Source organism: Pristis pectinata, chromosome 37 (assembly GCF_009764475.1).
Source record: "Pristis pectinata isolate sPriPec2 chromosome 37, sPriPec2.1.pri, whole genome shotgun sequence".
In the NCBI taxonomy this organism is placed as follows: domain Eukaryota; kingdom Metazoa; phylum Chordata; class Chondrichthyes; order Rhinopristiformes; family Pristidae; genus Pristis; species Pristis pectinata.
The window spans coordinates 10,681,956-10,704,636 of NC_067440.1; the positions used below are offsets into that span (position 1 = coordinate 10,681,956).

Here is a 22,681-nt window from a genome sequence, read left to right on the forward strand (position 1 = left end):
AGAGCCGTGGAGGCGGAGACGGAGAGTTAATCCAAGGCTGAGATTGGCCAATCTTTTCTGGGTCAAGGGGGTGGGGGGGAGGGTTGTCAAGGGTCAATGGGGGACAAGCAGGAAATTGGGACTGAGGCCAGGCTGTAGACCAGGGAGAGCAGGCTTCGAGGGGCAGAGTGGCCTATTCTCACTTCTAGATCTGGCTCCACAACACAAAGATGGCGCCGACATTCCATTTCGGAGCGAGCTCACTTTCCTACTCTGCGGTGCCGGGCAACAGTGGGAGTGAACAGCGCACAGGAGCTAGACCCCTGCTACCTACAGGCGACCCTGATGCCTGTACTCACCTCGCCTGTCCTTTAGGTATTCGGGGTCGACCAAGACAACTCCATCTGGGGGAGGGAACGGAGCAGAGGTTAGTGTGTGGGAAAGTTCATCAGTGTTGGTCCTTTCCCCAACTTCCAGGCCATTCAGCCTGTTGACCCTCTGCCAGCTCACAGAGATATCCCCACCCTCCCCCCACCACACCCCCACTCCCATCAAGATTCGACCCCTCGCCCACACATTGGGGGGAGGGGGGGCAATTCACAGCTGCCAATTAACTGGAGCGCAGTGAGAACATGCAAAGTCCACACACAGACACACACAGCGCCGGAGGTCGGGATCGAACCCGGGTCTCTGGCGCTGTGAGGCAGCAGCTCTACCCGCCGCACCACTGTCCTGCTGTTCAATCACCTTCTTGCAAGGTCCCCTGGTTCTCGACTCTCCCTCAGCGGGGAATGTCTCCCTTCCCCGCTTATCCTGTCTGCAACGTCAAAATCCATCGGATTACTTGCAACGTCTCCACTCCAAGGAAGACAACCACAGCTTCTCCATGTTATCCAAACATCGCTCAGCACAGGAAAGGCCCTTTAGCCCATCATATATCTATGCCAACCATTATCTATCTCTACATCCCATTAACCTTGGCCTCACAATTTACCTTGTCGTGGCCTTGCACCTTATTGTCTGTCTGCACTGTACTTTCTCTGTAACTGTAACACTTTATTCTGCATTCTGTTATTGTTTTACCTTGCACTACTTCAAGTTCCTGGGAGTGAACATCACCAACAGCCTGTCCTGGTCAAATCACGGCCAGTAAATCTCACCAGCGCCTCTACTTCCTCAAGAGGCTAAAGAAATTCGGTTTGTCCCCTTTGACTCTCACCAACTTTTACCGATGCACCATAGAAAGCATCTTATCTGGATGCATCACAGCTTGGTATGGCAACTGCTCTGCCCAGGACCGCAAGAAACTGCAGAGAGTCGTGGACACAGCCCAGTGTGTCACGGACACCAGCCTCCCCTCCTTGGACTCTCTGTCTTTATCTCTCGCTGTCTCGGTGAAGCAGCCAGCATAATCAAAGACCCCACCCACCCGGGACATTCTCTCTTCTCTCCTCTTCCATCAGGTAGAAGATACAGGAGCCTGAGGGCACGTACCACCAGGCTCAAGGACAGCTTCTACCCCACTGTGATAAGACTATTGAACAGTTCCCTTATACGATGAGATGGACTCTGACCTCACGATCTACCTTGTTGTGACCTTGCACCTTATTGCACTGCACTTTCTCCGTAGCTGTGACACTTTACTCTGTACTGTTATTGTTTTTACCTGTACTACATCAATGCACTCTGTACTGACTCAATGTAACTGCACTGTGTAATGAATTGACCTGTACGATCGGTATGCAAGACAAGTTTTTCACTGTACCTCAGTACAAGTGACAATAATAAACCAATTCCAATTGACCAGCACTGGGTCTGCGGTATCCCTAGAACATCTCGTCCGCACCTTCTCCCAAACTCTTTCCATTTTCCCCCAAACTCGATATTGGTCTTCACACTGCAACTCCAGACCAGCTCAGGACGTCTCGTGTGGCACGAATCCCCGAGACTAGCTGAGACTCACCTACAGGGTCTACGTGTTCAAGGTGGTCGATGAAATCGCGCTTCCCGAGGTAAACTGTTAACTGGAGGATTAAGAACACAAAGGACTGGTAAACCAACCGATTCATGTTGCTCAGTAAAGCGGCAACCGAATGAAAACGCTCTCGCCCTGCTCCCCGATCACACACAGTGACCCAGACTGAGACGCGCGGCCTGCCCTTCTCACCGCCAACATCTCGAGGGTCACCGCTCACCAGAAGCCTACCAGAGGACCGTTAATCTGGAGAGGTACAGCACGGAAACTGGCCTCTTGGCCCATTTAGTCTGCCCCGACCGTCAACTGCCCATTTTAGTGGGGAGAATCGTGTACAGGGAAAATTAGTGGGGAACAGGAAGCCAGCAAAGACTCAATGGGCCAAATGGTCTCTTTCCCCGTTGTACGGAAACGTCCAGCAGTTCCGTGAAGATGCCAGCCTTTTCTACCAACTATTTTTACCCCCAAATTACGACCTTTTATGAGACATTTAGACGAACATTTAAGAGAAGATTTCTTTATTAGTCACACGTACATCGAAACACACAGTGAAATGCGTCTTTTTTTGTAAAGTGTTCTGGGGGCAGCCCGCAAGTGCCGCCACGCTTCCGGCGCCAACGTAGCACGCCCACAACTTCCTAACCCGTACGTCTTTGGAACGTGGGAGGAAACCGGAGCACCCGGAGGAAACCCACGCAGACACATGGGAATAACGTACAAACTCCTTACAGACAGTGGTCAGATTTGAACCCGGGTCGCTGGCGCTGTAAAACATTACGCTAGAGGGATATGTCTCCAATGCAGGCAACTGAGATTACTGTAGGCACAGCATAGATGTGTGGGCCGAAGGGCCTGTTTCAGTGCTGTAAATAGAGATGTAGATGATTCAGGATCCCCGGTTGCCAAGGGGATTCCACCTTGTGTCTCTGCCGCAGCAGAACTGGACTTGAGGTATCACTATCAGAGCCACTAGACTCTGTTAGCACCACTGACTTGGCTTGGTTCCTTCATCCTTCATAGCCGTTCCTTGTAGTGTCTATCAGTCTGTTTTAAAATTTCTGTCTCTGTAATCCTCTCCGGCCCCTACACCTCTCCCTGTCTCTGTAACTCCACCCCTCCGTCTCTGTAACCCCCTCCACCCCTCCCTGTCTCCGTAACTCTCTCCACCCCTCCCTATCTCTGTAACTTCCTCCACCCCTCCCTATCTCTGTAACTCCCTTTCCAGCCCCTGATTTTAATTTGACCCCCCCAACCCATTTTATTCCAAGCTGTACCTCTCCTAAAGAGCTTTGCTCTCAGTTTAAGACCCTTCCCCCTGTTCTAGGCGCCCTCTAGCAGAACATTTCTCCCGGAACGTAGTCTATTATCTCCTTACTGACAGACAGCTTAACACTAAGGCAAGGATACAATACCTTAACACATCAGGAAGCTAAGCACATCCGAGTGATAATGACTGCACTTTGCTAGTGTTAGCTGGAGGCCCTTTGCTAGTGTTAGCTGGTAGCGTCTAGTGGCATGTTTCTCTTAACTGGAGGGTCAAGAACATCGGAGCGACTGAGTATTTGAAGAGAGAAAGCCAAAAGATTGTTGCTGCCAAAATCTACACTGATATCGAGAGTAAACAAGCAGGCTGTAGCATGTCGGATCAACTCTTGATTAGGAAACCATAGCCAAAGGAATTAGCAAATCGCCCTACTCACACAGCAGATCTACCACTGGAAGTGTCTCTATAACACAGAGATACACACACACACACCCCAACAGAAATGTACACACAGTTACACACAGAACCAGACACACAAACACACACACACAGGGTCACACAAACCGACAAAAATGTACACACAGAACTAGACACACAAACACAGGCACATACAACCCGACAGAAATGTACACACAGTTACACACAGAACCAGACACACACACACACAGACCGACAGAAATGTACATGCAGTTACACATAGAAACACACACACACACACACACACGGACACACACAAAGGCAACATCCATCATCAAAGATTCCCACCATCCGGGCCGTGCCATCTTCTCACAGCTCCCATCGGGCATGAGGTACAGAAGCCTGAAGTCCCACACCACCAGGTTCAGGAACAGTTACTTCCCTTCAACCATTCGGTTCTTGAACCAACCAGCACAACCCTAATCACTGCCTCAGTACAGCAACACTGAGACCGCTTTGCACCACAATGGACTTTGTTTTGTTTGTTCTAATTGTTCTTTCTTGCAAAAATTGTGTATAATTTGTGTTCAATTTATGTTTTTCTTGTGAATGCTGCTTATCTGATGCTCTGTGCCTGTGATGCTGCTGCAAGTAAGTTTTTCATTGCACCTGTGCACACATGGACTTGTGCAGATGACAATAAATTCTGACTGACTTTCCCACTGGTTCCAATGCCTCTTGGTCAAACATGTTGTGAAGCACTTCACTCCATCAGAGGCATCGCGTTGGTTCTGAATTCTTCCCCTCCCCAACGTCGCCGGACAGACTATTAATTCTCCTTCCTGAGCCGCACACCGGTTTCAATGTTCCGTCCAACCAAAAGGGGGCAGGAGGAGGCAAGGGGTGGGGGTGAGGAGACGGGAGAATGGGGTGGGGGGCAAGAGGGGCAGTGTGGAGGTGACTCAGGAGCAGCAGAACGAGTAGCAGGAGTGGTCCATTCAGCCCTTCACCTGCTCTCCCATTCAATGGGATCATGGCAGACTTACCTCAGTGCCACTTTCCTGCACTATCCCAGTATATCCCTCCATATCCAGAAATAAATATTAAATATCCTCAGCGACAGAGCTTCTTGGGGAGAGAATTCCAAAGATCCTCCTCCCCTCCAGGATGAAAAAATTTCTCCTGATCCTCCGCCCAAATCGATGACCCCTCACTGTGGCCCACATAAACAGCTAAACACCTTCCTCCATCTACAGCCGTAGAGCAATACAACACGGGTACAGGCCCTTTGGCCCAACCAGTCCATGCCGACCAGTGCCTACGAAGCTAGTCCCAATTTCCTGCGTTCGGCCCATATCCCTCCAAGCCCCGCCGCTCCATGCTTCTTAAATGATACTGTTGTACCTGCCTCACCCACTTCCTCTGGCAGCTCGTTCCCTATACTCACCACCCTCTGTGGGAAAAAGTTGCCCCTCAGGTCTCTTTTAAATCTTTCCCCTCTCACCCTAAATCTACACCCCCTAGTTTTGGACTCCCCTACCCTGGGGAAAAGACTGTTACCGTCCACCTTATCTCTGTCTCTCATAATTTTAAACACTTCTGTAAGGTCGGCCCCTCATTCTCCTACGTTCCAAGGAATAAAGACCCAGCCTGGCCAACCTCTCCCTATAACTCAGGCCCTCGAGTCCTGGCAACATCCTCGTAAATCCTCTCTGCACTCTTTCCAGTTTAACCACATCTTTCCTATAACAGGGTGACCAACACTGTACACAGTGCTCCAAGTGCGGCCTCACCGACGACTTACACAACTGCAAGATAATGTCCCAACTCCTATACTCAGTGCCCTGACTGATGAAGGCCAGCGTGCTAAATGCCTTCTTCACCACCCTGTCTAGCTGTGACGCCGCTTTCAATGAACTGTGCTCTCGTACTCCTAGGTCCCTCTGTTCTATTACACTCCCTAGTGCCCTACCATTCACAGTATAAGTCCTATACTGGCTTGACTTTCCAAAATGCATCACCTCACACTTATCTGTATTGAAATCCATTTGCCACTCCTCAGTCCACTAGAGTTGAAGTCAGAGTCAAGTTTATTGTCATCTACATAGGTCCATGTGTGCACAGGTGCAATGAAAAACTTACTTGCAGCAGCATCACAGGCACAGAGCATCACATACACAACTTTCACAACAAAGACATAAATTATACACAATTTTCTACAAGAAAGAACACAATTAGAACAAAAAAAATCCATTGTAGTGCAACGTGAGCAGGAGACTGCAGATGTTGGAATCTGGAGCAACACACAAGATGCTGGAGGAACTCAGAGGGTCAGGCAGCATCTGTGGAGGGAAATGGACAGTCGCTGAAGAATACGAGAAGTTGTTCTTCCATTGTGTGTTTGGACTGTCCATAGCAGAGGAGAAGGCCGAAGACAGGTCGGTATGGGAGTGGGAAGGGAAGTTATAATGACATGCAGCCACCCTCTGGGTGAAAATCTATTCCTAAAACCTCCCTACGTATACCCTGTCCTGCCCCAGAAGCATCTTGTACATTTCAATGTGATCATCTCTCTTTTACCATAACACCATAAGACAAAGAAGCAGAAGCCGGCCATTCGGCCCATCGAGTCTGCTCTGCCATTCTATCATGAGCTGATCCATTCTCCCATTAGCCCCACTTCCCCGCCTTCTAACCATAACCTTTGGTGCCCTGGCTACTCAGATACCTATCAATCTCTGCCTTAAATACACCCAATGACCTTGCCTCCGCAGCCGCCCGTGGCAACAAATTCCACAGATTCACTGCTCTCTGGCTAAAGAAATTTCTCCCCATCTCCGTTCTGAATGGGCGCCCTTCAATCCTGAAGTCGTGCCCTCTTGTACTAGATTCCCCGACCATGGGAAACAACTTCGCCACATCTACTCTGTCCAGGCCTTTTAACATTCGAAATGTTTCTATGAGAATTCCAAAGATCCCCCCCTCATTCTTCTGACAGCCCAAGAGCTGTCAAACATTCCTCATATGTTAACCTCTCATTCCTGAAATCATTCTAGTGAATCTTCTCTGAACCCTCTCCAATGTCAGCGCATCCTTTCCATAGTAGAGGCCCAGTCTACTCAGGAGAACAGCTGGGCCACAGCTGGAGTATTGTGTGGAGCTCTGGTCACTGGAGAGGGTGCAGAGGAGATTCACCAGGGTCTTGTCTGGGATGGATTGTTTCCGTTACGAGGAGAGGCTGGTTTCCTGGGAGTGGAGGAGACTGAGAGCGGGGGCCTCATCTATCATCAAGTATCCCCACTGGCTGAGCGGTCTAAGGCACTGGATTAAGGCTCCAGTCTCCACGGAGGCCAGCGTTCGAATCCCACCACTGCCATTGGGTGAAAACCTGTTCCTTCTTTGGGGAGGCACAGTGGCGCAGTGGGCAGAGCCGCTGCCTCACAGACCCAGAGACCCGGGTTCAATCCCGACCTCCGGCGCTGTCTGTGTAGAGTTTGCACGTTCTCCCTGTGACCGTGTGGGTTCCCCCTCGGGGCTCCGGTTCCCTCCCACATCCCAACGACGTGCAGGGTTGGTGGATAGATTGTCCCTTGTGTGTGGGTGAGGGGTAGAATCTGGGGGGAATTGATGGGAATGTGGGGAGAATAACATGGGAACGGTGTAAATAGGTGGTTGGTGGTCAGCACGGACTCGGTGGGCCGAAGGGCCTGTTTCCGTGCTGTGATTCTGTCACCATCCGGGCCATGCCACCTTCTCGCAGCTAGCATCGGGCGGGAGGTACAGAAGCCTGAAGTCCCACACCACCAGGTTCAGGAACAGCTACTTCCCTTCAACCATTCGGTTCCTGAACCAACCTGCACAACCCTAACCCTCCCTCAGCAATGGGAACACTACGGACCACCTCTTGCACTGACGTGGCCTCGTCTCAAGGCCTGGATAGAGTGATCGTGGAGGGGATGTTACCATCAGTGGGAGAGCCCAGAATCCGAGGGCACAGCCTCAGAATAAAGGGACGTCCCTTTAGAAACTGAGATGAGGAGGAATTTCTTCAGCCAGAGGGCGGTGAATCTGTGGAATTCGTTGCCACAGAGGGTGTGGAGACCAAGTCATTGGGTGTATTTAAGGCAGAGATTGACAGGTTCTTGACTGGTGGGGGGGGGGGTGGTTAAGGGTTACAGGGAGAAGGCAGGAAGAATGGGGTTGAAAATAAATCAGCCATGACTGGATGGCAGAGCAGACTCAATGGGCCGAATGGCCTAATTCTTCTTCTATATCTTATGATCTCTGATTGTGTTGTGTTCTTGCACTGGTTTCCTTTTCTCTCTCTCCTCACTGTTGTATAACTTATGTTCTGTGTGTTTTCTGTGATGTTTCCACAAGCAAGTTTCTCACTGTAGCTGTACCTCACCGTATGTGTGCACATGACAATAAACTCAACCTGACTTGACCTGCTACAAAATTATCCATGGGATAGACAAGGTGGATAACTAGGAAACTTCTCCCCATAGCAGAGGTGTCTAAAACCAGAGGGGAAGGGTTGAGAACTTCAGAGGGGAACTGGGGTGGAACCTTTTTACTCAGAGCGTGGCTGCATGTTGCTTAACTCTCCCTCCCGCTCCCACACCGACCCGTCTGCTCCTGGCCTTCTCCAGCGCTGCGGAGAAGCCAAATGCAAACTGAAGTACATCATTTCATGTTCCATTTGGGTAGCTTACAGCCCAAATTTTCTGTTCAAGCGTTGTGGACACAGCCCAGCACATCACAGAAACCAGCCTCCCCTCCATGGACTCTGTCTACCCTTCCCGCTGCATCGGTAAAGCAGCCAACATAATCAAAGACCCCACCCACTCCGGACATTCTCTCTTCTTCCCCCTCCCATCAAGCAGAAGATACAAAATCCTGAAAGCACGTACCACCAGGCTCAAGGACAGCTTCTACCCCGCTGTTATAAGACTATTGAACGGTTCCCTAGTATGATAAGATGGACTGTTGACCTCACAATCTACCTTGTCGTGGCCCTTACACCTTATTGTCTGCCTGCACTGCACTTTCTCTGTAACTGTAACACTTTATTCTGCATTCTGTTATGGTTTTCCCTTATACTCAATGCACTCTGTACTAACTCAATGTAACTGCACTGTGTAATGAACTGACCCGTACGATCGGTATGCAAGACAAGTTTTTTCACTGTACCTTGGTACATGTGACAATAATAAACCAATTTACCAACCCACACCTTGGTGTTTCCCCTCCCACACACACCCGTCCACCTAGTTTGCTTCTCCCTTTGTTCACTTTATCACCCCCCCCCGACCCCCATCTGCCCCATCATCCCTCCCCCACCTGGATCCAACTCTCACCCACCAACCTCCGTTTCACCCCTCACTCATACTGCTATCTCTGCGAGTCACATGTACATCGAAACGCACAGTGAAATGCATCTTTTGCGTAGAGTGTTCTGGGGGGCAGCCCGCAAGTGTCGCTGCACTTCCGACGCCAACATAGCACGCCCACGACTTCCTAACCCGTACGTCTTTGGAATGTGGGAAACCCACGTAGACACGGGGAGAACGTACAAACTCCTTACAGACAGCGGCGGGAATTGAACCCGGGTCGCTGGCGCTGTAATAGCATTAATCTAACCGCTACACTACCGTGCAGTACTGGATCCACCTCTCACCCACCAACCTGTGTTTCACCCCTCGCTCGTACTGCTTATAGGTCCTGCAATCTTTCCTCTTTCTCTCTCACTCCTGACGCAGGGTCTCGACCAGAAACGTTGACGTGCACCTGTTCCCCACCCACAGCCGCTGCTCGACCCACTGACCTCCTTCCACCGTTCAACTTTCTTTAATCTGTTCTCCCGGTGCGTAACATCCCTTAAGTTATCCTATCAAGTATCTCCTGGCTGACTGTGGGAGCTTGCTGCGCACACATTGGCTGCCACATTACCTACAACAATAACTTCAACCTCTCGGGGAGGTAATATAGATGAATATTATCCGTCTTCTGACCCAGAGGGAAACCAGACAAAATCTCTTACCTTGCAATTCGGACTGGACTTCTTAAACACCCTGGAAAGGAGAAAGGGACACGTTAGTGTGTGTAAGCTTCAGTGTCACAGTATACAGCAGTGTAGAGCAACCTGCAGCTGGGATTCTCATTCAGTTCAAACCTCCCTCCCCACCAGAAACTGCAGAGAGTTGTGGGCACAGCTCAGCACCTCATGAAAACCAGCCTCCCCTCCGTGGACTCTGCCTACACTTCCTGCTGCCTCGGTAAAGCAGCTGACATAATCAAAGACCCCCACCCACCCCGGACATTCTCTCTTCTCCCCCCTCCCATCAGGCAGTAGATACAAAAGCCTGAAAGCACGTACCACCAGGCTCAAGGACAGCTTCTATCCCGCTGTTATAAGACCATTGAACTGATCTCTTCTATGTTAAAAATGGACTCTTGACCTCACAATCTGCCTCGTCATGGCCCTTGCACCTTATTGTCTGCCTGCACTGTAACTGTCACACGTCATTCTGCATTTTATTATTGCTTTTCCCTTGTACTACCTCAAAGCACTTATGTTTTGAAAATGATCCACATGGATGGCTTGCAAAGCAATATTTTTCACTGTTACCTCGGTACATGTGACAATAATAAACCAATACCAATAGGTACCAAGGCTTTTTGGACACCATTCTAGGCTGTTGGATGGTTGTTAGTTCAAGATTCCAGAGGCACGGACTGACGTTCCGAGGTGGGAGTTTCGAAACCTCATCCGACAATTTGGAATGTTTCGATTCCAACCAAGTCGACGTTGCCAAATATCTTTCCTCTGAGATGACTGGGGGAATGGTGTCTAGACTGGGAGACAGTCATCCTCAAGAGGGCCAGACCCTGCCGAGACCACACCAAAGTCCCGGGGTAGGTTCTGTTCCACCAGTGGTGGTGATGCAGTGATGTCCAGGAAGCTAAGGGGAGTCCTCAACATCGGACCCAGTGAAGTCTCATGCTATCTGATCAAACCTGGGGTGGGAACCCTCCTCTTGATTACTGATGAATCACTCCTCTGTGTTGGATACCACTTGGAAGAGCAGCAAGGACACAGAAAGTCCCCTGGCTGGCGACTTCAATGTCCACCACCAGGAGTTGCTTGGTAACTCCACCACAGAGCAAGTCCTGAAGGTCAGAGGTGCCACACTGCATCCCCAACAGGTACAACAACACGAGAAAACAGGAGCAGGAGTAGGCCACTCGGCCCCTCAAACCCAATAGTAGGCCATTCAATACGAGCATGGCTGATCTACGCTGGTCTCAATTCAAAATGCACTGGAATGTAAGAAGCTGCTGAGAGTAGTGGACTCAGCCCAGTACATCACGGGCACATCCCTCCCCACCATCGGTAGTGTCTACAGGAGGCGCTGCCTCAAGGAGGCAACATCCATCATCAAAGATCCCCACCATCCGGGCCGTGCCACCTTCTCACAGCTCCCGTCGGGCAGGAGGTACAGAAGCCTGAAGTCCCACACCACCAGGTTCAGGAACAGCGACTTCCCTTCAACCATTTGGTTCTTGAACCAACCGGCACAACCCTAATCACTACCTCAGTACAGCAACACTGTGACCTCTTTGCACTACAATAGACTTTTTTGATCTAATTGTGATCTCTTTTGTGTCATTTATGTTTAATATACATTTTTCTTGTGAATGTTGTCTCTAATGCTCTGTGCCTGTGTTGCTGCTGCAAGTAAGTTTTTCATTGCACCTGTGCATGTGACAATAAACTTGACTTTGACTTTGAAGATCACCAAGATTCCGCAGACAGCTCCTTCCAAACCCACCACCTCCGCCAGCGACAAGGACAAGCGCAGCAAAAGTACGGGGAACACCACCCCCCCCGGAGGTTGCCCTCCGAGCCACACCCCCGTCCCGACTTGGAAATATATCGCCGTTCCTTCACCGTCGCTGGGGTCACAATCCTGGAACTCCCTCCCGAACAGCCTTGTGGGTGGACCCACACCTCAAAGTCTGCAGCGGTTCAAGAAGGCAGCTCACCGCCACCTTCTCAAGGGCAACTAGGGACGGGCAATGAAATGCAGGCTCAGTCTGCGAAGCCCATGTCCCTTGAAAGAATATGAAAAAAATGTATGACACGTGACTGCGTCCATGTATTGGTTAAGGGGCTCCTGTACACAAAAGCAAAGATTAGGTTAAATCTATCCCGCATTGCATAGACTTTAAACAGCGGAATCTATAGCCTGAAAATTTACATCGCTGATGGGTTAATTGCACTTTATAGCCACTGACCCATTTCAGCACAAGCTATTAGATCTGCCAGTGCTTTGATCAACAAAGCCATGAATTTTAAGTAATGGGATTGAAGGAGAAAGACTTCTGTGGGGAATGTAATCCATTAAACAAACAGCGTTTTAATTGCACTTAGAATTTCCCGCATCATTGCCCAGTCTGCAGCCATCTCTCAGCCCGAACACCAAGCAACCCAGTTGCGGCGAGACAGGCCATTCGGTCCTTTAGGGGATAGCAGCATCTCCCTGCATCCCCTTTCAGAATACGGTTGTGTGCTTCCCCTTAACTCCGAGCACGAGCAGAAGGTTCGAGAAGCAGCTCTGTGAGGTCCATCTTACTGAGCAGCGACGTGAGTGTTTCATTTCTGGGGACAGGGGTGAAGTGAGTGAGTTGAAACAGGTCTTTCAAATCAGCTGGGGGCTGGTCGCTGCCTCTCGGTTCTTGCCCCACCTTTACAAATCAAAATTTTTCTTTAAGGCATCTTATAATTTTTCTTTATCCCTTTAAGGCACCTGGACAGTAGAGTAGTAGTGTGTATATGGGGTTATCTACAAGACGGCAAGACTATAATTGGAGCAGACTGGCTGTTTTGCACGGAGAGTTAGAGAGAGAGAGAGAGAGTTAGAGAGAGAGTTAGAGAGAGAGAGAGACTGACCGCTGGTCTCTGTATCGATGGATGAAGAACAATAGCTGTGTCTATCACTGCAATCTAGAAACCTGCTGAATGTACTTGTTATTAATTGTAAGTATGTATCTTGGTTACGTTGTAGGTCAAGGCAAGTTAGCTCCTGTTCAGGCAAAAGTTCATGTACCAGTCCTACGCTGGAAAGGGTGTGCTGGGTGTCAACATCCCAGAGGACCTATCCTGAGCCCAACACGTGAAGACACCACAACAGTGTCTCTACTTGCTCTGGCAAACTTCTCCAGGTGTTCAGTGGGAAGCAGCCTGACCAGTTGCATCACGGCCTGGTGTGGGAATTCCAACACACAGGAACGCCAGAGAGAGTAATGGACTCGGCCAGTTCCATCGGTACAGCTCTCCCCACCGTCTAGGACGTCTACAAGAGGTGACATCTCAGGAAGGCGACATCCATCATCGGGGGCCCCCACCATCCGGGCCGTGCCCTCTTCTCGATGCTGCCATCAGGCAGGAGGTACAGGAGCCTGAAGACCCACACCTCAAGGTTCGACAACAGCTTCTTCCCCACTGCCGTCAGGTTCTTGAACCCACCTGAAAAACCCCAACACCACCTCCAACTATATTTTGTTCTTTCTCTCTCAACTTGCATGAGTGTCGTTATGTTTATTTTGTTGTGTAAATTGTGTTAATCTATGTTAGTTTAAGTTTATAAGATTCCACAAATGTCAGCAGAACAAAAGAGCTGCTCATTGACTTCAGGAAAGGGGGCGGTGTACATGCACCTGTCTACATTAACAGTGCTGAGGTCGAGAGGGTTGAGAGCTTCAAGTTCCTGGGAGTGAACATCACCAGTAGCCTATCCTGGTCCAATCACGTAGATGCCACGGCCAAGAAAGCTCACCAGCGCCTCTACTTCCTCAGGAGGCTAAAGAAATTTGGCATGTCCCCGTTGACTCTCACCAACTTTTATCGATGCACCATAGAAAGCATCCTATCTGGATGTATCACGGCTTGGGACGGCAACTGCTCTGCCCTGGACCATGAGAAAGTGCAGAGAGTTGTGGACACAGCCCAGCGCATCACGGAAACCAGCCTCCCCTCCAAGGATTCTTGTCTACACTTCTTGCTGCCTCGGTAAAGCAGCCGGCATAATCAAAGACCCCTCCCACCCCAGACATTCTCTCATCTCCCCCCTCCCATTGGGCAGAAGATACAAAAGCCTGAAAGCACGTACCACCAGGCTCAAGGACAGCTTCTATCCCGCTGTTATAAGACTATTGAACTGCCCACGGTATTTACCCCAACAGCATCTCCCAAACTTACGGCTCATTGTTGGTCAGAGGGCGACATGGTGGTGCAGTAATAGAGGGGATATCTCACAGCACCAGAGACCCAGGTTCGATCCTGACCGCTGATGCTGTCCGTGTGGAGTTTGCACGTTCTCTAAGAACGTGTGGCTTTCAGAATTGTACAGCATGGAAACAGGCCCTTCGGCCCATCAAGTCCGTGCCAACCATCAACCACCCATTTATGTTGATCCCCGTTTCATTCTCCCCACATTCCCATCAACTGCCCCCCTTCCAATTCTACCCCTCACGTACACACTGGGTGGGGGGGGGTGCATTTTACAGTGGCCAATTAACCCACCGACCCCGCACGTTGTTGGGGTGTGGGAGGGAACCGGGGCACCCAGGGGAAACCCACAAACCCACACGGTCACAGGGAGAACGTGCAAACTCCACACACACACATACAGCCTCTCACGCTCTTGTGTGTTCTCTCTCTCGCTCATTCTCATTCTCGCTCAATCTCTTGCACACTTTCACTCTCTCTCGCATGGTCTCTTGTTTTCTCTCTCCCTCGCTCTCTCTCTCTCCCTCCCTCTCTGCCATGAGACATCGCAAGAGAGAACGAGCAAGAATGAGAGAGAGCGAGTGAGACAATGCCTGAGAGGGAGCTTGTGAGAGAGAGAGAGAGAGCGAGAGAGAGCGAGAGAGAGCGAGAGAGAGAGAGAGAGAGAGAGGATGGAGCTACTCCCACATTCCACCCACCACCTCTTTCTCTGTGTCCTTGCCGCAACAGAACCTGCCTCCACCACATCTTCAGACAATGCGTTCCAGATTCCAACCACACACTGCCTGAAAAGAAAGTCCTTCCTCACTCTTCACACTCTGCCTCCAGAACCGGGAAAGCTGAGTCACGATGGTTCTGTGACGAAGGGCAAGTGGGAAGCGGACAATGAATACGAACGAGGTGAGGTCTAGGGCAACACAACTGTGTGGTTGTACCTTCTCTCCCCGCCATCCTCCCCATTCCTCAGTCTGCATCGTCAAACTCAAACACTGGTGGAAGTTCATCGACTGGAAACGTCAGCCGATTTCTCCCTCCACAGATGCTGCCTGACCTGCTGAGTATTTCCAGCAGTCTTGAAAAGCAAACCATAAACTGAAACGGAAACATCAGGAGAACTCAGCTAGTCAGGCCGCATCGCGCGGAAGGAGAAACCGGTCAACATTTCACGTCCTCAGGAGGCTAAAGAAATTCGGTTTGTCCCCTTTGACACTCGCCAACTTTTATCGATGCACCATAGAAAGCATCCTATCTGAATGCATCACGGCCTGGTACAGCAACTGCTCTGCCCAGGACTGCAAGAAACTGCAGAGAGTTGTGGACACAGCCCAGCGCATCACGGAAACCAGCCTCCCCTCCTTGGACTCTCGCTGCCTTGGTGAAGCAGCCAGCATAATCAAAGACCCCACCCACCCGGGACACTCTCTCTTCTCTCCTCTTCCATCAGGTAGAAGATACAGGAGCCTGAGGGCACGTACCACCAGGCTCAAGGACATCTTCTACCCCACTGTGATAAGACTATTGAACGGTTCCCTTATATGATGAGATGGACTCTGACCTCACGATCTACCTTGTTATGACCTTGCACCTTATTGCACTGCACTTTCTCTGTAGCTGTGACACTTTACTCTGTAATGTTATTGTTTTTACCTGTACTACCTCAATGCACTCTGTACTAACTCAATGTAACTGCACTGTGTAATGAATTGACCTGTACGATCGGTATGCAAGACAAGTTTTTCACTGTACCTCGGTACAAGTGACAATAATGAACCAATACCTTCACCAGGACTGATATTATAAGCAACACGTTATATGGACAAAGACTTTCTCTGCTACCTAGACTAACTTCCTTTCACTCCAGCAGCCCACAAACTGCCAGAGGAACTCAGCGGGTCAGGCAGCATCTGTGGAGGGAGATGGACAGTTGACGTTTTGGGTCGAGACCCTTTCTCTCTATCTCAGTTCTGATGAAGAGTCTCAGATCTGAAATGTCACCGCTTATCTCTCTACACAGATGCTACCTGACCTGCTGAGGTTTTCCAGCTTTTAAGCTCTGGTTACAGATTCCAGCTTCTGCAAATGTTGTTTTCCAACTTGCAATCTGCGTTACAGAAGCTCAGGTTAAGAAAATTCCCCCTTACTGAATTCACAAATCCCTAACAAAAAAATCTGAGGTACAGCCTAAAAATTCACACGGGAAATTTATCCTGGGGGGGAAAATGTAAACTATTAAACACAGTATTTTTTTTAACTCGCATTTTTGACACGTGCGCAGATGACGAAACTTCTCATTACGCAAAAGCGCAATGCGGAGAACGCAAACCCCTGTAACGCAGGATTTGCTTGGAGAAGTCCGAAATAAAGAAACTCCATCACAGACACATCCTTTGCTCTCCTCAACCCTCGCCCCCTCTCTGCATCCTAAAACGAATTTAATTTCCAACTGGTACCTGAATCAGAGGGAATGTCTTCCACCCTAAACATTAACTCTAATGTATTGCTACTTCGAGATATTGAGTACAGGAGTCATGATGCATCTCTATAGAACTCTGGGTAGGCCACATTTAGAGTATTACACACAATTCTGGTCACCTCACTGTAGAAAGGATGACGAGGCTTTAGAAAGGATGCAGAGGAGGTTTACTCGGATACTGCCTGGATTAGAGGGCATGTGCTATCAGGAGAGGCCAGACAAACTTGGGCTCTTTTCTCTGGAGCGGTGGAGGCTGAGGGGTGATCTGTTGGAAGTGTATAAAATTATGAGGGGCATAGATGGGGTGGACAAGCAATATCTTTCTCCCATTACTGAGCGATCCAATACCAGAAGGCATGCATTTAAGGTGAGAGGGGGTAGGTTCAGAACAGACGTGAGGGCTACGTTTTTTACTGAGAGACTGGTGGATGCCTGGAATGCGTTACCTGATAGGGTGGTGGGGGCAAATCCTTTGGGGGCTTTTAAGAGGGGCTTGGATGGGCACATGAATGAGAGGAAAATAGAGGGAGATGGGCATTCTGTAGGTAGGAGGGAATAGCTTTGTCAGCACAACATGTTCTGCTTCCCTCCCCACGGATGCTGCCTGACCTGCTGAGGATTTCCAACATTCTCCCTTTTATTTTGGAATTCCAGCTTCTGCTGCATTTGGCTTTCTCGGGATGGTCCAGGGAGGCTGCTGACTGATTCATCTCCCTCTCCGACAACAGCATTCCGCTCAATTTGCAACAATCCCCCTCGTGAAAACTCACTCCAAAAGCAACCACACGGAGAACAAGAATGAGGTCAATTTGCCAAATGATATTTCCATTTTCAAAAACAAACCCACTTTGATTCATAAACACATGACCAAGGTCAAAGACAAAGATTTATTGATCTCTGAAGACAATACTGCACTATGAATGCATGCCTGAGGAAATGGAAAGCCTTACAATGTGTCAACGATGCTTAGACTGGTGAAGGGAGCTGGGTTTAAGGCTAGGAAACAAAGGACTGCAGATGCTAGAATCTAGATGAAAAACACTGTGATGCTGGAGGAACTGGGCTTAAGGCTTGTCTGCTCGAAAATGTTCCGAAAATTGAGCCTTCCATGGCTCCGGTAGAACACAAGTAATTTCTCCTGGGGAGGCCACAAGGTGCAGAGAGTCATATAGCACGGAAACAGGCCATTTGGCCTGCCAGGTCTGCACTTAACTCGATTGGTAAATTGGTTTACTATTGTCACATGTACCAAGGCACAGTGAAAAACTTTGCTTTACCTGCCATCCATACAGATCTTGAGGTAGGATGAGGACAAGCAATAACAGAATGAAGAATAAAGTGTTACAGTTACAGAGAAGGTGCAGTGCAGGCAGACAATAAGGTGCAAGGGCCACGACGAGGTAGATTGTGAGGTCAAGAGACCATCTTATTGTACTGGGGAACCTTTCAATATGGGCACCCACTGTATTGATCCCATCTTCTAGCACCTGGCCTGTACAGTTCTACGCTCAGACGATTCAAGTGCTCGTCTAGACATTTCTTAAATTCTGTCAGCGACTCTGCTTCCACCGCGCTCTCTCAGGCAGTGTGTTCCAGGTACTCACCGCTCTCTGGGTGATAAAATTCCCCTTCTCCTAAATCTCTGTCTTCTGGTTTCCCCCCTCATGATAGGGGGAAAAGTTTCCTGCAGTCTACCCTATCCATACCCCTCGTGATTTTATATCCCTCAATCATGTCCTCTCTTAACCCTCTCTGCTCCTGGGAGAACAGACCGAGCCTCTCCGGTGTCTCCTCATAACGGAAACACCCCAACCCAGGCAACACCCCGGTGAATCTCCTCTGTACCCTCTCAAGTGCAGTCACCTCCTTCCTGTGGTGTGGTGACCAGAACTGCACACATTACTCCGGCTAAGGTCTGACCAATGTTTTATAGAGTATAGCCTCCCTGCTCATGTATTCAGTGTCCCGACTAATGAAGGTCAGAATCCCATATGCTTTCATAACCACCTGCACTGCCACTTTCAAGGATCTTTGGTCTTGTACACCAAGGTTCCTTTGTTCCTCAGTACTGCTTGAGACCCTGCCATTCACAATGTGTCCGAGCCTCATTAGGACTCCCACAATGTATCGCCTCATATTTATCTGGATTAAACTCCATCTGCCATTTCTCAGCCTATTCCACCGACTACATTTCACTGTCAACAACACCAATCTTCGTGTAACAATGAGCCGGGGTACAGGAAGGAGATAGAGAGCTTAGTGACATGGTGTCATGACAACAACCTTTCCCTCAACGTCAACAAAACAAAAGAGCTGGTCATTGACTTCAGGAAAGGGGGCAGTGTACATGCACCTCTGTCTACATCAACGGTGCTGAGGTCGAGAGGGTTGAGAGCTTCAAGTTCCTAGGAGTGAACATCACCAATAGCCTATCCTGGTCAAATTACGTAAATGCCACAGCCAACAAAGCTCACCAGCACCTCTACTTCCTCAGGAGGCTAAAGAAATTCGGTATGTTCCCTTTGACACTCACCAACTTTTATCAATGCACTGGAGAAAGCATCCGATCTGGATGCATCACGGCTTGGTACGGCAACTGCTCTGCCAGCACCGCAAGAAGCTGCAGAGGGTTGTGGACACAGCTCAGCGCATCACGGACACCAGCCTCCCCTCCATGGACTTTTGTCTTTACCTCTCGCTGCCTCGGTGAAGCAGCCAGCATAATCAAAGACCCCACCCACCCGGGTCATTCTCTCTTCTCCCCCCTCCCATCAGGCAGAAGATACAGGAACCTGAGGGCACGTACCACCAGGCTCAAGGACAGCTTCTATCCCACTGTGATAAGACTTGAATGGTTCCATTATACAATGAGATGGGCTCTTGACGTCACAATCTACCTTGTTGTGACCTTGCACCTTACTGTCTACCTGCAATGCACTTTCCTGTAGCTGTGACACTTTACTCTGTTCTGTTATTGTTTTTACCTGTACTACCTCAATTCACTCTGTACTAACTCAATGTAACTGCACTGTGTAATGAATTGATCTGTACGATCGGTATGCAAGACAAGTTTTTCACTGTACCTCGGTACAAGTGACAATAATAAACCAATACCAATGTCTTCTGTGAACTTAGTGATCACATTTCCTTCATCCACACCCTAGTCACTCACATGTATTGTAGATAGCAAGGGTCTCATCCTCGATCCCTGGGAACACCACTGGTCACAGGCATCCAATCACCAAAAGTACCTTCACCCTCCCATTACCGAGCCAATTTTGGATCTAATTCTCTGCCTCGGTGAAGCAGCCAACATAATCAAAGACCCCACCCACCCTGGACATTCTCTCTTCTCCCCCCTCCCATCGGGCAGAAGATACAAAAGCCTGAAAGCACGTACCACCAGGCTCAAGGACTGCTTCTATCCCGCTGTTATAAGACTATTGAACGGTTCCCTAGTACGATAAGATGGACTCTTGACCTCACAATCTACCTTGTCGTGGCCTTGCACCTTATTGTCTGCCTGCACTGCACTTTCTCTGTAACTGTAACACTTTATTCTGCATTCTGTTATTGTTTTATCATGTACTACTTCAATGCATGATGTGAAAAATCATCTGATGACATGCAAAGTTTTTCACTGGACATCGGTACATGGAGAGTATGGATTATGAGGAGAGACTAAGGGAGCTAGGGCTTTACTCTTTGGAGAGGAGGAGGATGAGAGGAGACATGATAGAGGTGTACAAAATATTAAGAGGAATAGATAGAGTGGACAGCCAGCGCCTCTTTCCTAGGGCACCAATGCTCAATACAAGAGGGCATGGCTTTAAAGTAATGGGTGGGAAGTTCAAGGGAGATATCAGAGGAAGGTTTTTTTTACCCAGAGAGTGGTTGGTGCATGAAATGCGCTGCCTGGGGTAGTGGTGGAGGCAGGTACATTGAGGCATATGGAGGAATTTAAAATAGAGGGATATGTGGGAGGAAGGGGTTAGATAGTCTTAGGCGAGATTTAAAAGGTCGGCACAACATTGTGGGCCGAAGGGCCTGTATTGCGCTGTACTGTTCTATGATTCAAATGCCTTATCCACTTAAGCACTTATTTTCAATCAATGGCCCCCTAGTTCTCTGCCCTTCCATAAGGAAACGTCCTCTCCACATCCATGCTGTCAAGACCTCTCAGGATCTTAATTTCATCAAAGATCCAGAACAGCTGAAGGTGGAAATGTCCCTCATCTCCTCCACCATTAAGGAGATGAATAAACCAATAGGATTACTCCGTGAGATGGCATGGACCCGATGGGCCGAAAGTCCTCCTTCTCGGTTATAAGAAAACATCTATTAAGAGATGTTTTTGCAGAGATTGTGACATTTAGGGTTTGAGACGTACAAGCTGACTTCCGGACACGTCTGTTGAACAGTGTGGTTAAAGGGGTCTTTGGAGGAAGCAAGAAATTGCACAACTGACTTTACTTCTGCTTTTGTGTTGAGATATTTTGCATTCCAGTGTTATTTTGTTTTGAACAAAATCTGCTCTGAGACATTTGCACTGGACTGTTTGTTCCCTACACAAAAAGGATTGACCCAGGACTCAGCCTTCACCCACTCAGCTCATGCTCCAAGTACGTAGCACAAAGACCGTTCCCAACAGCGGGAATACTTTCTTTTTGGAGACACAGGAGACTGCAGATGGTGGAATCTGAAGCAAGAAAAAAATATTAAACTGCTGGAGGAACTCAGCGGGTTAGGCAGCATCTATGGAGGCAGAGGGATGGTCTTTGAGACCCCGCCTTGGTAGAGGGGGCATAGCCAGTGTGAAGAGGTGAGGGAGGGGCAGGACAGGGGCTGGAAGGTGATAGGTGGAACCAGGGGAGGGGGAGGATGATGGTCAGGTGGAGCCAGGTGGGGTAAGTGTGGAGACAAGAGGCTTAATAACTGGAGGGTGCAGGTTTAAGGAGAGAGGGGTAAGATTTAAGGGACCTGAGGAGCAACTTCTTCACGCAGAGGGTGGTGGGTACATGGAACGAGCTGCCAGAGGAAGTGGTTGAGGCAGGTACATTAACAACATTTAAAGGACACTTGGACGTACATGGATAGGAAACAGTTAGAGGGAAAATAATACCATGATATAGGAGCAGAATGAGGCCATTCAGCCCATCGAGTCTGCTCCACCATTTAATATGGGCAAATGGGACTAGCTTAGATGGGAATCTTGGTCGGCATGGACCAGTTGGGCCGAAGGGCCTGTTTCCATGCTGCGTGACTCCACCTGCTCTGGTCCATACGTGACTCCAGATCCACCAACGTTCCTGACTCTTAACTGCCCTCTGGAACGACCAAGCCACGAGGGGCAATTAAGGGATGTGGAAGAAACACTGGCCATGTCAGGGGTGTCCACGTTCCGGAAAAAAGGAATAACAGATATCTGGAGGTGTCATTGATACAGCGGCACCCTCCAAGTCAAAACAGAGTCCTACAGCAAAGAAACAGGCCCTTCAGCCCATCTCATTCATGCCCAACACCTAAATGTACATTGCTTTTCTATATTACCTCAAGACATAGGAGGCCATTTGGCCTTTCAAGTCTATTCTAGCTCCCCGAGCAATTCCATTCCCCCAACTAATTTTCCCTCCAAGCCATTTTCCCCTACATCCCATCAACCGCACCCCCCTCAGATTCTCCCCCTCACCCACGCACCAGGGGGCAAGTTACAGCAGCCGATTAACCCACTGACCCGGGGGGGGGGAAACCCACGCAGTCACAGGGAAAATGTGCACACTCCACACACACACACACACACACACACACACACACACACACACACACACACAGCGCCAGAGGTCGGGATCGAACCCAGGTCTCTGGTGTCCTGAGGCAGCAGCTCTACCCGCTGTGCCAGTGTGACGCATGGACACCAATCAATAAAGATTTCATCCACCGATGGAAGAGAGTGACTCAACTGAGCTTTTACAACATCTGGCAGTCAATAGCACTAATTAGTTGTCTCTTTTTCTTAAAAAGTCCTGACTACTAATGGTGTTTAACTTCCACAGCTGCCCTGGGATTTGAACTTGGGTTCACTGGATCAATTCCTGGCTGTCCAACAAGGACACAGCAACCAGATCCAAGAAATAACAGCAGGAGTAGGCCATTCAGCCCTTTGGCCCAGTTCTGTCTTTCAATGGATCGGGGGTGATCTGGCGTGGGTCGCGGCTCCTGCCTGTTCCCCGTGACTCCCGACATCATCGAAGATCTTATCTGGGACCTGAATACATCCTG

The 22,681-nt window shown here is 49.3% G+C and overlaps 1 protein-coding gene across 1 annotated transcript in view; it reads right to left on the reverse strand.

The window, feature by feature from the left end:
• The window catches only part of LOC127586684 (arrestin red cell), a 94,542-nt gene that overhangs the window by 19,576 nt on the left and 52,285 nt on the right, over window positions 1–22,681 (reverse strand). Inside the window, exons 2-4 of the mRNA XM_052044811.1 lie at window positions 9,679–9,709; window positions 1,943–2,003; window positions 339–383 (exon numbers count right to left, since the gene is read on the reverse strand). Coding sequence (XP_051900771.1) covers window positions 339–383; window positions 1,943–2,003; window positions 9,679–9,709 — 137 coding nt within the window. The remainder of the gene's footprint in view (window positions 1–338; window positions 384–1,942; window positions 2,004–9,678; window positions 9,710–22,681) is intronic.